Source organism: Mirounga leonina, unplaced genomic scaffold, assembly GCF_011800145.1.
Source record: "Mirounga leonina isolate KUSES-001 unplaced genomic scaffold, KU_Mleo_1.0 Mir_92, whole genome shotgun sequence".
Classification (NCBI taxonomy): domain Eukaryota; kingdom Metazoa; phylum Chordata; class Mammalia; order Carnivora; family Phocidae; genus Mirounga; species Mirounga leonina.
Genome location: NW_023270852.1, coordinates 8,181,026 through 8,194,835, shown reverse-complemented (window position 1 = coordinate 8,194,835; position 13,810 = coordinate 8,181,026). Strand labels below are relative to the sequence as shown.

The 13,810-nt window shown below is 39.5% G+C and overlaps 1 protein-coding gene across 4 annotated transcripts in view; it reads right to left on the bottom strand.

Annotated features, from left to right (window-relative positions):
- Nucleotides 1–2,035: 2,035 nt before the first annotated feature.
- The window catches only part of LOC118003887 (transmembrane protein 9B), a 22,228-nt gene continuing 10,453 nt past the window's right edge, over nucleotides 2,036–13,810 (bottom strand). For 2 of the 4 annotated variants that reach the window (XM_034994976.1, XM_034994975.1), the window contains one exon: nucleotides 10,367–11,566. In XM_034994976.1, the coding sequence (XP_034850867.1) occupies nucleotides 11,411–11,566 (156 nt within the window). In that variant the 3' untranslated portion in view covers nucleotides 10,367–11,410. Of the gene's footprint in view, nucleotides 3,245–10,366; nucleotides 11,567–13,810 lie in introns of those variants that run through there. The other 2 variants (XM_034994973.1, XM_034994974.1) reach the window with 2 other exon arrangements.

Genomic DNA, 13,810 nt, shown 5'->3' with positions numbered 1-13,810 from the left:
ACATTTGTGGGTGTCTCTCCCACATCCGTTCCCCTCTTCCAACGCTCCCTGTTTCCGTTGGCAGGTGCACGTGGTTAAAGAGGCTGACTGTACCTCCAGCTCCACAGGTAGAGCGTGTGTCTGTCAGCACACTCCACCCCACGGCTCCGCTCTGGGGATTGGTTAGGCATGGGCATGTTCCCCAGGCTCTCCAGTCAGACTAAATCTCAGGACTTGGGTTGAGAATCTCGGGTTATAGACTCTCTCTTTCCTCCTCTAACCTAAATAAGAAAGTACACGATTCTAGGAGCCTCTGACTGCCTTTTGGGGACACTGAAGCTATTCCCAGAGAAAGGGATGATAGACTGAAACAAAACAGGTTCTCGGTGACGTTGCTGAGCCCTTCCTGAAGGCAGGCCTAGAGCTAGATGCTTTAGTTATGTGAACCTTTACTGATTATACAAATTTGGATTGGATTTTTCTCTTACTTGCAATCAAAAGAATCTTAAGTGATGACTGCCCTCCCAGAGCATAACTTTGTAGTTATGTCAGGAGAATGTTGCTAAGGATCACACATGAAAAGGCTGAGTTATTTGGTGCAGAAAGTTAGAGCCCAAGAAAGACCAATGGAGTCTCTGGCAGCGGGAGGAGGATTTCTGAATAAGACAGGTGGGATTTCGGGGCGCCTGGGTGGCTCAGTCATTAAGCGTCTGCCTTCGGCCAGGGTCCTGGGATGGAGCCCCACATCGGGCTCTCTGCTCGGCGGGAAGCCTGCTTTTCCCTCTCCCACTCCCCCTGCTTGTGTTCCCTCTCTTGCTGTGTCTCTCTCTGATAAAAAAAAAAAAAAAAAAAGGTGGGATTTCAGTGATGGAGGGAAAAAGGAGAACATTCCAGTTTAGAAGGTAAATGCTAAGAGAGAAGGATGCCATTGCAAGATTGCTTTTCTCTTTTGGAGGAAATGGGGTGTCATGAGAAAATCAAGGTGTGACTATTTGGAAAGGGGCCAGATCGATGGGAGCTTTGAAAACTAAGCAGATAAATGTAAACAACATGGTAGTCAAAAGGAAGACATCATGGGCTTTGAGTAATGAAATGCTCATGAAATGCTTGAAGAAAAAACATCAGAATGAGAATGTAGCCAGTTAAGACTAGAGCCCAGGAGGCCAGGAGGAGACTCAACAGTGACCCAGATAAAACGGGACAGGATTGGAATAGGAAAATAGTAACACCAAATATTTACCCACAACATCTGCCTGATTTGAAGCTCTCTGCTGGGTGCAAGGAATATAGGAGGAATAAGATTGGTCCCTATCTACTGAAGAGATAAGTGGGTGATACAGTATGTAGAGATAGTAGGGTAGGATCTGTGAGGAAATATGTGTACAAAATAAAGGGAAGTAATGGCGGGAATGGGAAGACTTCACAGAGATGACGGTGGAGATGAATGTGCCAGTGTATGGCACGTCCTTACTGGGCTTGGTGACAGATGGGACCTGGGAATTAAGGGAGAAGGAAGAGCTGAAACTAGTCATGGGAATGGAAATAGGGACATTTTGAAGGCAGACTCCAAGATATGGGGCAGTGATTGTCTTTGCCGGTGGGGAAGGACAGGTGTGGCCCCTGTCCATTTTCTGGCCAGGAGAACCTGTAGAATGGTGATGCTATGGACGATACAATAATAATAATAATAATAATAATAATAATAATAATAATAGTTAGGAATACTTATGTGTCAGGCATTGTTAATTCTCCTAATAAACATATGGGGGAATAGTTGCTGTTGGTATTATTCTCATTCTGTGGATGACGAACTTAGACATGAAGAGGAGGGAGCCGAGTCATAGTTTAAACTGAGGCAGTTGGATTCCAGAGACTGCACAGCCTTCTTTTTTTTTTTTAAGGATTTTATTTATTTATTTGACAGAGAGAGACAGCGAGAGAGGGAACACAAGCAGGGGGAGTGGGAGAGGGAGAAGCAGGCCTCCTGCGGAGCAGGGAGCCCGATGAGCTCGATCCCAGGACCCTGAGATCATGACCTTAGCTGAAGGCAGACGCTTAACGACTGAGCCACCCAGGCGCCCCAACTGCACAGCCTTCTTAACCCCTAGACTAAGCTGCCTGAGGAAGTCTTCTGCATGCAGGAAAAAGATGACTCCAAAATAATTTCAGATGACAAGATTTTGTTAGTTACCTTTGCTTCAACCCTGGGACACTTTCCCATCATGACGTGGGTAAGGTATAGATGTAGAGATTTCCTGTCAACACCAAATTATAATAATAACAACTACCAGACTTTAACAAACAAGGGAGTTTCATTGTGATCGCTTAGCATTGAAGGGCTTGCAAAGAGCTTAACAAGCATTGATTACTCATTGGTCAGACTTCACAATACTTTCGGAGGAGTGTTTCTCACAGCTGAGACTCTGGCCAAGTGTGGGAGAAGGGCAAAGTGAGGGGTATAGAGAATCCTGGGGACGCCTGCTCCTCTAAAGTTCTTGAAAGAAATCACCAAAGCTTAAGATGCATCTTCTCAGTCCCCATAGGATCATGTTTAGTACATCTGAAACCCTGGTAGGAAATAGCCAGCACAGGTGGACATTTGAGCTGTTATCACCCTATGCAGAAATTACGTTTAGGAAAAACTACTGAATGCTGCTGTAAGAGGCTCCGTTTTGTGAAATTGTTTCTATTCAGAAACACTGACTCAAATGATTCTAAAAATGGGGTCAGTGTGGTGGCTGGTGGCTGCCATTATGGAGGAAACTTTCCCAGGGTTATTCTTGGCCTCCGCCTTATCAGGGTACAGAAGAGACTGCAGATAATTAATATACTTGATGGCAGCTCTGAGGGTTTCCACTTTGCTGAGTCGTTTCTCCAAGTACTCCTCTGGCAGATGATGTCGGAGCTGGGCGTAGCCTTCATTGACACACTTCACCCGCTGCCTTTCCCGCTCATTCCTTTTGTGGATAAAGGCTGGCCCATAGGAGTATTCACACCTTCTGTAATTTGGATAAGGCATTGGGAAGGAGAAGGGGCAGGGTTCACCATAATTTTCCATGATCAGGGAATCGCTGGGAAAGGGCAGCAATGGCAGGTCTTCAGAGTAAGGGGATGACACCGGGGCATCAGGGTACAGGTGGAAAGTGACCATGGGGTCCAGATAGAAGGACCTGGTGGTCAGTGGCAAGTGGGCAGAATCAGAGAAGGCAGGCAGCTTTTCTGGCAGATTAGAGTAGCTTCGATTATCCATCATTTCCTCTTTAGCCTGGAAACATAACCAAGTTTATCAATTTAGCCAGATCCAAAGAGAGCAGATACCATTCACTTTCTCAGAGATCAATGTTTTAAAGCTTTCTCTGCTTTGATGGATAGTTTTGAGCTCATTCTGAAAATGATATGGGGTTACAATACTCTGTGGGGAGTAAGAGAGAGGATCTTTTTGGTGGTACAGAGGAAGAGCATTAAATAACATTAACTCACTTGGTGAGAGAGTTATCCCCTTTCAACACTTTGAATCCTGGTGATTACAGAGATACAGCTTTAGTCGTGGAAGAATGTGTCTTCCACACTCCCAGAATGCTTTCTGATCTTCCTCAGATGGAAGTCTCCAACAAACGATACTATCTAGCTAGAATGTAATAATGGTTTGCTGTTGATTTCTATTAATTGTGAATTATACTGATTTCACACTTAGGGCAGTGGTACAAAATTTCTTTTAAAAATACATCTACTTGAGGGGCGCCTGGGTGGCTCAGTCGTTAAGTGTCTGCCTTCAGCTCAGGTCATGATCCCAGGGTCCTGGGATCGAGCCCCGCATCAGGCTCCCTGCTCAGCGGGAAGCCTGCTTCTCCCTCTCCCACTCCCCCTGCTTGCGTTCCCTCTCTCACTATCTCTCTCTGTCAAATAAATAAATAAAATCTAAAAATAAAAATAAAAATACATCTACTTGAGTAAAACATGTCCCTTAAAGAAAAATAGTAAGTGAATAACAGTACAAGTGGAACACACATAATGAAGACCATGAAGGTACATGCAAATAATTAGTCTGGGAAACACCGAAATACCACAATATTCAAATACATGTTGGAGACCTTATAAAGGAGTTAATGATCATGCAACCTCACAGGCATAGCCTTCTTAAATAATACCTGATATGCCAGGGGCAAAACCAAAAATAAAAATAAGAAAGGAATCTTTTGCTCTTAAAAATTCACTTTAAGATCCTTTAAATAAGAAACTCCCCAAGTAAATTTAAAACATAGTCAATTTATATATTTTTACTTACTCAGAACTTTAAATATATTGAATGAAGTGAATCTGTATTTAGGTTTTTTTTTTTCATGGAACATAAGGATAAAGCATGACACCCCAAGAGGTCTCACACCCAGACAGTCCTTTTTTCTGAATAGGGCTTCATGAACCTCATTGATTAAACCACAATTACTTTTTGCCTTTGACTATAATAATAAAACTACAACAGATCTTACAGGGATATTGCAGTTTAACCAGTTAACTAGGAGGCAGGGTAGTGCTGTAGGAAAAAAGCATTTTTCTTTCAGTTGTAACACCCTTGAGTTTTGATCTTGGCTTTGCCCCTCCCTAGCCGTGTGTCCTTAGGCAAGTTACTGAGCCTTTCTGAGCTTCATCTTTTTCCTATGATCAACTGAGGTATTAACTATTCTGCAGGGTGGTTGTGAGGATCAAATGAAAAAAAAAAAACCTAATGTACAGGCGTGAGTTCTTTTCCTCTTTCCTTTCTTTACAGATGAATACTTGTGCAGTGTCCCTTTCTAAACTGCACCTTCCAGAAAAACCTGGCTTATATTTTCCCTCACACTGGAAAATCAAACATCAATGTATCCGAAGCCTGTTTGTTGAGAGAGGACCATACCTAAAATGGAAAAGCAACATGAAATCTGCCTGTGGGCCTCCAGAAAAGAGGAAATATGACTTTCTGTTCATTCTTCAGGGTGTGATTTTTCAACATTTTTAAGACTGAGGGCTTGACCTCTATGCTTGGCATGTGCAGAGAAAAAGAGGCCACCCTCCTCCCCACAACCCTGTTTATGAGCAAGATCAGATAACATTGTCCCTCGCTTCTCTACCTGAGCATAGCAACAACCTGCAGCCGCACCGGGTAATGGGTGGAGCAACCTCTAAGCACCAGGATCAAGTGCGTAAAGGGTATTACTTTAAAGGAAAGTGTGGAAAAGCCTATCCTATCTAGTATGGCTGCTGAAAGACAAAAATGACTATGGAATCAGAAATGGCAGTATGCAATGGGGGGTAGGGGATGAGGGGTGGGGATGGTGGGAGGTGGAGAGTGCTGTAAGAAGTCACGGTGAACACCCTGGAAGGGAGTAAATAAATACCAGGGAAAGCTCTTCCTAATAGGGTGTTGGGGGAGGAGGATGAGATAAATGTGAACGGTGCAATTAAAAATCAAAACAGGGGCGCCTGGGTGGCTCAGTCAGTTAAGCATTGGCCTTCCGCTCAGGTTATGGTCCCGGGGTCCTGGGATCGAGCCCGTGGTGGGCTCCCTGTTCAGCAGGGAGCCTGCTTCTCCCTCTCCCACTCCCCCTGCTTGTGTTCCCTCTCTCACTCGCTGTCTCTCTCTCTCTCTGTCAAATAAATAAATAAAATCTTTAAAAAAAAAAAGGCGAAGCAGATGCCAGCGAAGCCAATCACACACAAGAATTCTTCAGGTAGGGTTCTATCCTGACAGATTATTTTAATGTCTTAAACCTTGACCCAGATGAAATCTGAGTCATTCATATATGCCACTCAACAGTTTCTGGGCTTTAAGTAGACTATGCATAATTCTTGGGGAAAAAAGCTTAGTGTTTCTGTAGACACACTGATGAGAAGCTTTTTTTTATTGAGCATTTCTCAAAAGTTCACCAATCAGTGTGGTAGCATTTAAATATGATCATCTTTTATTCAAAGAAGAAAATTTAATCACAGCACAACAGAGTGATAGAATGAAAAATGCAGTAAAGAAGAGGATCAAGATAGGAAGCCTAGTGGAGGATGGAAGTGTTTGTAGAAATTGAATACAAGTTTTTAAAAGAAACCAACACAGACTATTGGTGGGGGGGCTTTGCAGCTCCAGATACATGCACAGCTAACAAATGCACCTATCTTGAGAAAATCTCAGATTTCTGTCTTCTGGGAAATAAATGATGAGGTCTTAATGATAAAATGCTAAGATTCTGGTAGCCCTGCTGAGCATAAGAACTTCAACTTTTCAAAGATATTAATAATATAGCATGTAAAAAACACAAAGCTACAACTGCACATATAATTACTTTATGGAATGTTAGGGATGGCAGGAATCTTAGAAATCTTCTTTCCAATCCCTCATACGTTGTGAGTTGGCTAAGCTTGCAGAGCTGGTAACAGAGCAGGGGTGAGAATCTAAGACTCCCGGTTTCCAAACCAAATGCCTCCCACTCTTCCAGATGATTTAATCACCAGCAAAATCTGGACGTTTAACATGTGGGCATGGTTGATAGTTAACGACAATGGAATAATCAGCTGATAAAATTCATCATTTATCAACTGTGCCCAGGAATTTTCTTAAAGGCCATGTTCCTATTCTCCCCCAGTGGGCTACTCTGAAGAAGAGTCTCTTACCTGTTTTGTCGCTAAGATGCTGTATTTTGGGCTGTGTCAGACTTAACGTGATTTATAGGTGATCATTTAGAAACTATATGCAAAGCAGCTTACAGTTAAACAGAACTGCTTAGTTCTGGTTTAGCTATTTTATGTAGATATGACAACACATAACAATACTAAGTAGAAAGGTTTGCTTACAAAACTAGACTCTTGTAACAAATTCTTTTGTAAAAAGAATGCCTCCCCATTCATCTGGTTTATATGATTTTCTATCAAAATTATTTATGGAAAATATCTGTAATAGTCTCATAATGTTGATCAATATTCTTTTAAATAGAGATTAAGGCCATAAACAGGAAGGTCAATATGAACCTAAATTTTATTACAATACCTTTTAAATTTATTTTCCTTTATTTATTTATTTATTTATTTATTTATTTATTTATTTATTAAAGATTTTTATTTATTTGACAGAGACACAGCGAGAGAGGGAACACAAGCAGGGGGAGTGGGAGAGAGAGAAGCAGGCTTCCCACTGAGTAGGGAGCCCGATGTGGGGCCCGATCCCAGGACCCTGGGACCATGACCTGAGCCGAAGGCAGACGCTTAATGACTGAGCCACCCAGGCGCCCCTATTTTCCTCTATTTAGACTTGACTTTTTAGAGTAATTTTAGATGCACAGCAAAATGAAGCAGAAAGTACAAAGAGATCCCATACACCCCTTTCCCTACACATGCATGTCCTCCCCCACTACCAACATCTCCCCCCAGTAATATAGTTTTACAATTGATGAACCAATATTGACACATCATCACTCAAAGTCCATAGTTTACCTTAGGGTTCACTCTTGGTGTTATACATTCTGTGGGCTTTAACAAATGTATAACGACATGTATCCAGCATCATAGTATCATACAGAACAGTTTTACTACTCTAAAAAGCCTCTGTGCTCCACCTTTTCATCCCTCCCTGCCCCCAATACATGACAACCACTGGTTTGTTGTTTTTTTTTTACCGCCTCCATAGTTTTGCCTTTTCCAGAATGTCATACAGTTGGAATCACACAGTATGTGGCCTTTTCAGATTGGCTTCTTGCACTCAGTAATACGCATTTAAAGTTCCTCCACATATTTTTATGGCTTGATAACTCATTTATTTTTAGTGATGAATAATATTCCATTGTCTGGATGTATCACAGTTTATTTACCCATTCACCTCCTGAAAGACATCTTGGTTGCTTCCAAGTTTTGGCAATTATGGATAAAGCTGCTATAACCATCCATGAGCGGACATAAGATTTCAACTTATTTGGGTAAATACCGAGGAGTGTGACTACTGGATCATATAAATTCATGTTAGTTTTGTTGAGAAACTGCCAGATTTTTTTCCAAAGTGGCTGTACCATTTTGCATTCCCACCAGCAATGAATGAGAGTTCCTGTCGCTCCACATCCACACCAGCATTTGGTGTTATCAGTGCTCTGGATTTTGGCTCTTCTAATAGGTGTGTGGTAGTATCTCATTGTTGTTTTAATTTGTATATCCCTAAGGACATGTGGTGGTGTGGTGTGTGCTTATCTTCCATCTGTATATCTTCTTTGGTGAGGTGTCTGTTCAGGCGGTTGGCCCATTTATAATCAGGTTGTCTTATTGTTGAGTTTTAAGAGTTCTTGGTATATTTTGGATAATAGAACTTTATCAGGTATGTCTTTTGCAAATATTTTCTCCCAGTCTGTGGCTTGTCTTATCATTTTTCTGACATTGTCTTTCACAGAGTACAAGTTTTTAATTGTAATGAACTCCAACTTATCATTATTCCTTTCTTTCATGATTCGTGTTGTCTTTTATCTAAAAAGTTATCACCAAACCGAAGATCATCTAGATATCTAGATTTTCTATGTTATCTTCTAGAATTTTTAATTTTATGTTTTACATTTAGGTCTATGATCCATTTTGAGTTAATTTTTTGAAGGGTGTAAGGTCTGTGTCTTGCTTTTTTTTTTTTTTTGCATATGGATGTATAGTTGTTCCAGCACCATTTGTTGAAAATCCTTTTCTAGGGACACCTGGATGGCTCAGTCAGTTAAGTGTCTGCCTTCAGCTCAGGTCATGATCCCAGTGTGCTGGGATCGAGTCCCACATTGGGCTCCCTATTCAGCGGGGAGTCTGCTTCTCCCTCTGCCTTTACCTCTCCCCCCTGCTTGTTCTCACTCTCTCTCAAATAAATAAAATGAAATCTAAAAAAAAAAAAATGCTTTCTCCATTGTATTGCCTTTGTTCCTTTGTCAAAGATCAATTGGCTACATTTGTGTGGGTCTATTTCTGGGCTCTCTGTTCTGTTTATTTTTTGGTCAATACCACACTGACACTGACTTGATTACTGTAGTTTTATATTAAGTCTTAGAGTCAAATAGTGTCAGTCCTACAACTTTGTTCTTTTCCATTCATATTGTGTCAGCTTTTCTGGGTCTTTTGCCTCATCATATAAGCTTCAGCATCAGTTTGTTGATATCCACAAGATAACTTGCTGAGATTTTTGGCAGGGATTGTGTTGAATCTATAGATCATTAGGAAGAACTGATATCTTGTTAATATTGAGCCATCCTATCCATGGATATGGAATATCTCTCCATTTATTTAGTTCTTTGATTTCTTTCATCACTTTTGTAGTTTTCCTCATGTGTATTTTGTTAGATTTATACCTATTTCATTCTGGGGATTGCTAACATTAAAGGTATCGTGTTTTTAATTTCACTTGTTCATTGATAGTATATGTGAAAGCAATTGACCTATGTATATTAACCTTCCATCTTGCAGCCTTTGTATAACTACTTTAATTAGTTCCAGGAGTTTTAGGGTTTTGTCAATTATTTTGGATTTTCTACGTAGACAATCATGTCATCTGTAAACAAAGAGAGTTTTATTTCTTCCTTCCCAATCTGTATACCTTTTATTTCCTTTTATTATTGCATTAGCTAAAATTTGCAGTATGATGTTGAAAAGGAAGTGATGAGAGAGGGTAATCCTTGCCTTGTTCCTCATCTTAACAGGAAAGCTTCTGTTTCCATTAAGTATGATGTTAGCTGTAGGTTTCTGTAGATGTTCTTTATAAAGATGTTTCTCCTCTATTCCTAGTTTACAGAGTTGTTTTTTTTTTTTTTTAACATAAATGGGTGTTGGATTGTGTCAAATGCTTTTTCTGCATCTATTAATAGGGTCATGTCATTTATCTTCTTTATCCTGTTGTTGTGATAGATTTTATTGATTTTTGAATGTTCAATCAGCCTTGCATACCTGAGATAAATTCCACTTGGTTGTAGTTGAACTTACTTACATCTTTTAATACTAACAATAAAATCAAAAATTTTAGGTTAGGTTTGTACGTTTAAAAAATATATTTTTTACTAACCAAAAAAACCATTAAGAACTCCTAGAACCTCAACCTTATTAATTTAATGTAATTTAAATATAATTTTTGCCAAGAATTTCTTTGAACAAGCCCTCCTTCATGCATTTTATTTTTCTCTTCATGAATTTTAATCTCTCAATTTGTCAAAATAATATTTGTATACTTTCAGAGCCCCATCTAAGTACCATACATTTCTTCTTTCTCCCTTCTCCTCCACACACACATGCACACACAGATAATTTAGTACCAATATTTTATGATGAGCCACTGTTATAAAAGAGTAGTCTCATAACAGGGGACCAAATGTCTTTGTATCTTCGAGTTTATTATACAGCAGAAGAAGGAGGAAAGAAACACTGGTGTTTTAAAAATTATTTTTATTGTTACATTCCAAAGAGGACATAGGAGGAAAAAAGCCAGTTATCCAATAACTGTTATACCTTTCAGAGGGAGGTACCCAGCAAGGAACTCCAGTCTTAGTTCAAAGCGGCACACACTAGAGCTCAAACAGCTGCCTCTCCACCTGACCAGAAATGTGGACAAATGTGTGTATGTCACCAATCCAGAGATGCTTGGGGTTAAAAGAAAATTCCTTTATTGCAAGTGTCCAAGTTCTTAGCATTCATCCTTAAAGATACTAGAAGAAGATGAGAAAGACCACACACACCAGACTATGTTTAGTCATTAGAGTAAACTAGCAAATTGCTAGTTTGTTCTAGGATGCATTGCATCAGACATCACAGTACATGAGGAAAAATCTGCATTTTATGAAGAGCCACCAGGTAGTTCAGATCCACTTGACCATGAAGTGCAGCCACAGGCCAACCAGATACCTAGATAATATAGTCAGTGCAAAATTCAAATGGGTAAGTCAGGGCTTTGATGAGGCTGGCTACACTGCAAAGTATAAATGAAACTTGAAAACAGAATGTTAAGTCTATTTACAAAAGTTTGTTTAGTAAAGTGACTTGAGAAAAGTTATGTTAACCACATCCCTCCCCTCTCCGGCCAGAAAGAAAAAAAAAAAGAAAGAAAGAAAGGAAAAAAAAAAAACCTGAAAATTTTCTTGAAAACCAAGTTAAAACTGTATGGTGAAAAAGAGAGTGCTTGTTCCAGGTAAAGGACTTCAAGATAATTTACAGGCAGAATTATTTTTATTAGTAAAAGTCACAAATAGGAAAAAGGTTAATTGGCTGACTTTGAGGTGTGTGCTCTTAAAAATGCCTGTATTAATATGTTAACAAGAAAACAAAATACCAAGCACATTTCTGTTTCCAATTCTGAATTTCCCAGCAAGAGTTGGTGAAATCAACAGGGTATTAAAACAAAACCCAGGAAAACTCAGTCAATTTTTTTCAGTTGTCTGCCTCATTTCTTTCTAATCCCCTTCAATTTGATTTCCAATTAGCTGAGGACAACATGACGGTCAAAGACGGATTTTCGCTGCTCTTGAACTTGAAGCTTCCAGCGTTGCTGGGCATATTCTACCTTATTCAGCACATTGGCTCGGCTGCGGGAGCGGGCCAGCACATCGTGGGCATTTGCAAAAGGCTGGTGATCCTGAAAGCCCAGTAATGGAGATCATCAGAGATGGCATGATCAGTGTACAACACATGCACAAAAGAGCAATTATCCAGCCAGAGAGTGGCTGGACTTTACAAACAGGCCATCTCTGGGGCCAAGCACTCCTAGGCACTCAAGTGCCAGAAGTAGGATGAACTCAACAGAAATAAGTGTTTCAAGTAGCTTGAGTGATGAGGAGGTATTTGTGAAATGTTTGCATGAGTCATCATTTCCAAAGACATTTCCCGTAAGAAGCAAGCACCAAGACAAAGGCAGTGGTCATTTAGGTTAAAGACCAGCCTTCCCTGACAGGTAGGGGAAGAAAACCTTTTTTCATGTTAATATTCACATGTTACAGATATGGGAAGTAGAGCTTTTCCCTGCTGTATTCAGTACTATATAGCTAATCTGGCAGAGGAAAGACTTGTCTTTTACTTTCCTGACTCCTGTTTAGAACTGTTACTTGCCAGCTTGAGGCCACATTCACCCTTGGGAGAGGAGTTGACAGGATCTTATCTTGACTGGTTTTAATATTTCCCTGCACCTTTAACACATACACCAAGTGGACTGGTTTCCAAGATCCTTTTCATTTCCCCCTCCCCCAGTCTGTAATGAAGACACACAACTCAAGTGCTACAATCACTCTCTATTACCAAGGACAGTAAGGATTTATTACTTCAGCATTTTTATTAGATAAACACCTGAATCTTTCACTGCTGAGCACTCAGGGGCCTCCATGTTAGTTGCTGCCTTAAGAAAGAGGCTATTGAGGGGTTACCCAGGTATCTGTGTAGAAAACCAACCTATCCTGGTCAAAGTAAACTAATGCCACTGATGTTTGTAGTCATGACACAGGAAACCACCATGCTAATCTATCTATGAATGAGATATAAACACAGCTGCCTAAATGACAAAAAGGATTCAATACTAATTTATTGCTTTTGTTTGCCCTTTCCTTGATCTCTTTTTCCTGAACCCTGTGTTAACAAAGCTTCTAAATGTTCCAACATAGGATCCAAGTCACAAGTTGTACCTCTTACATTAAACCTTGCCTCAAAGAAAGAAATATTGTTTTGCTGTGCATGTTTACAGAAGTTCTATTATACATCCAAGGCAGGAGTCAGCATGTCTATGGAAAGCGATACACAACCACATAACTATATATACAACTTTAACTATGTGGAGTTACAACACCTGGTCTTCTTTTTACAGTAAGGCACTTATACAATGTCTACATTTCAAAGACATCAAAAAGTTTTCTATAAGGGATCTTTCCCTGCCTTCTTTAACGAAATTTTCTCAAATTTTTGCTTAATTTAGGTAACAACTTGTTACAAGACAGGCAAACAGCAAGACCCATTTTTTTTATTTTTAACCTTACAAATGAAAATAATTAAAACAATTCCATAAAGTTCAAAATGTTTCAAAGATTAAAAAAAAAAAAAAAGTCAGGAACGAGGAAGGCTAAAGTTGTTGGATTACTTGATTTCCCATAAGGAAATAAACTGATCCAAGGTCATCTAAGAAATGAACACAGGACTTAGCTCAACTCACCTTGACTTGATGTCATATCATCTCAACACACTGATTTTGTTCAAGTGGATTAAAATGACTCTTTGGGAATACAATGCTCCGGTGAACTTGTATATAAAATAGTATTACCATTAGTTTGTTTTGACATAAACAAGACTGGGAGGAAGGATGTACTTTCTCAGCAGAGCAGCTCTCAATTTCATAGTCCTGTTATCTACCCTTCAAGGTAGGGGGAGCAAAACTTCCCTAAGGAACAAATTTAAAGGACTAAACAAACCAGTTAATCCTTTTATCCATTTTCCACCTACCACCTATCAGAACAAGAATGAACTAGCTGCTCGTGGTCATGGATGCTAGAAGAATGCAAATAGAGATTTACCCGTTTTATATGTTTGTTCTTTTTACACCTGATAAAATTACAATAAACACAAAACATGTTTTAATGTAATGCTTTGATAATAGTAATGATGTGTCATGGATATATGATACGATAAATATTGTGACTGCTTGCAGTGAGCTTCTTAACTATTTGTACTAACTCTCACTTGATTTAAAATGCTCCACAATGAACAAAAATGAAACAAGATGAAAGGATTTAACGGAGAATTAAACAGAAACATTTTTAAAAGCAGATAAATAGTAAAGAATTCTCATGTTAAGATAAGCAACAATTGTAGGAATTTAAATTTAACTTTTTTTTGTACAGAG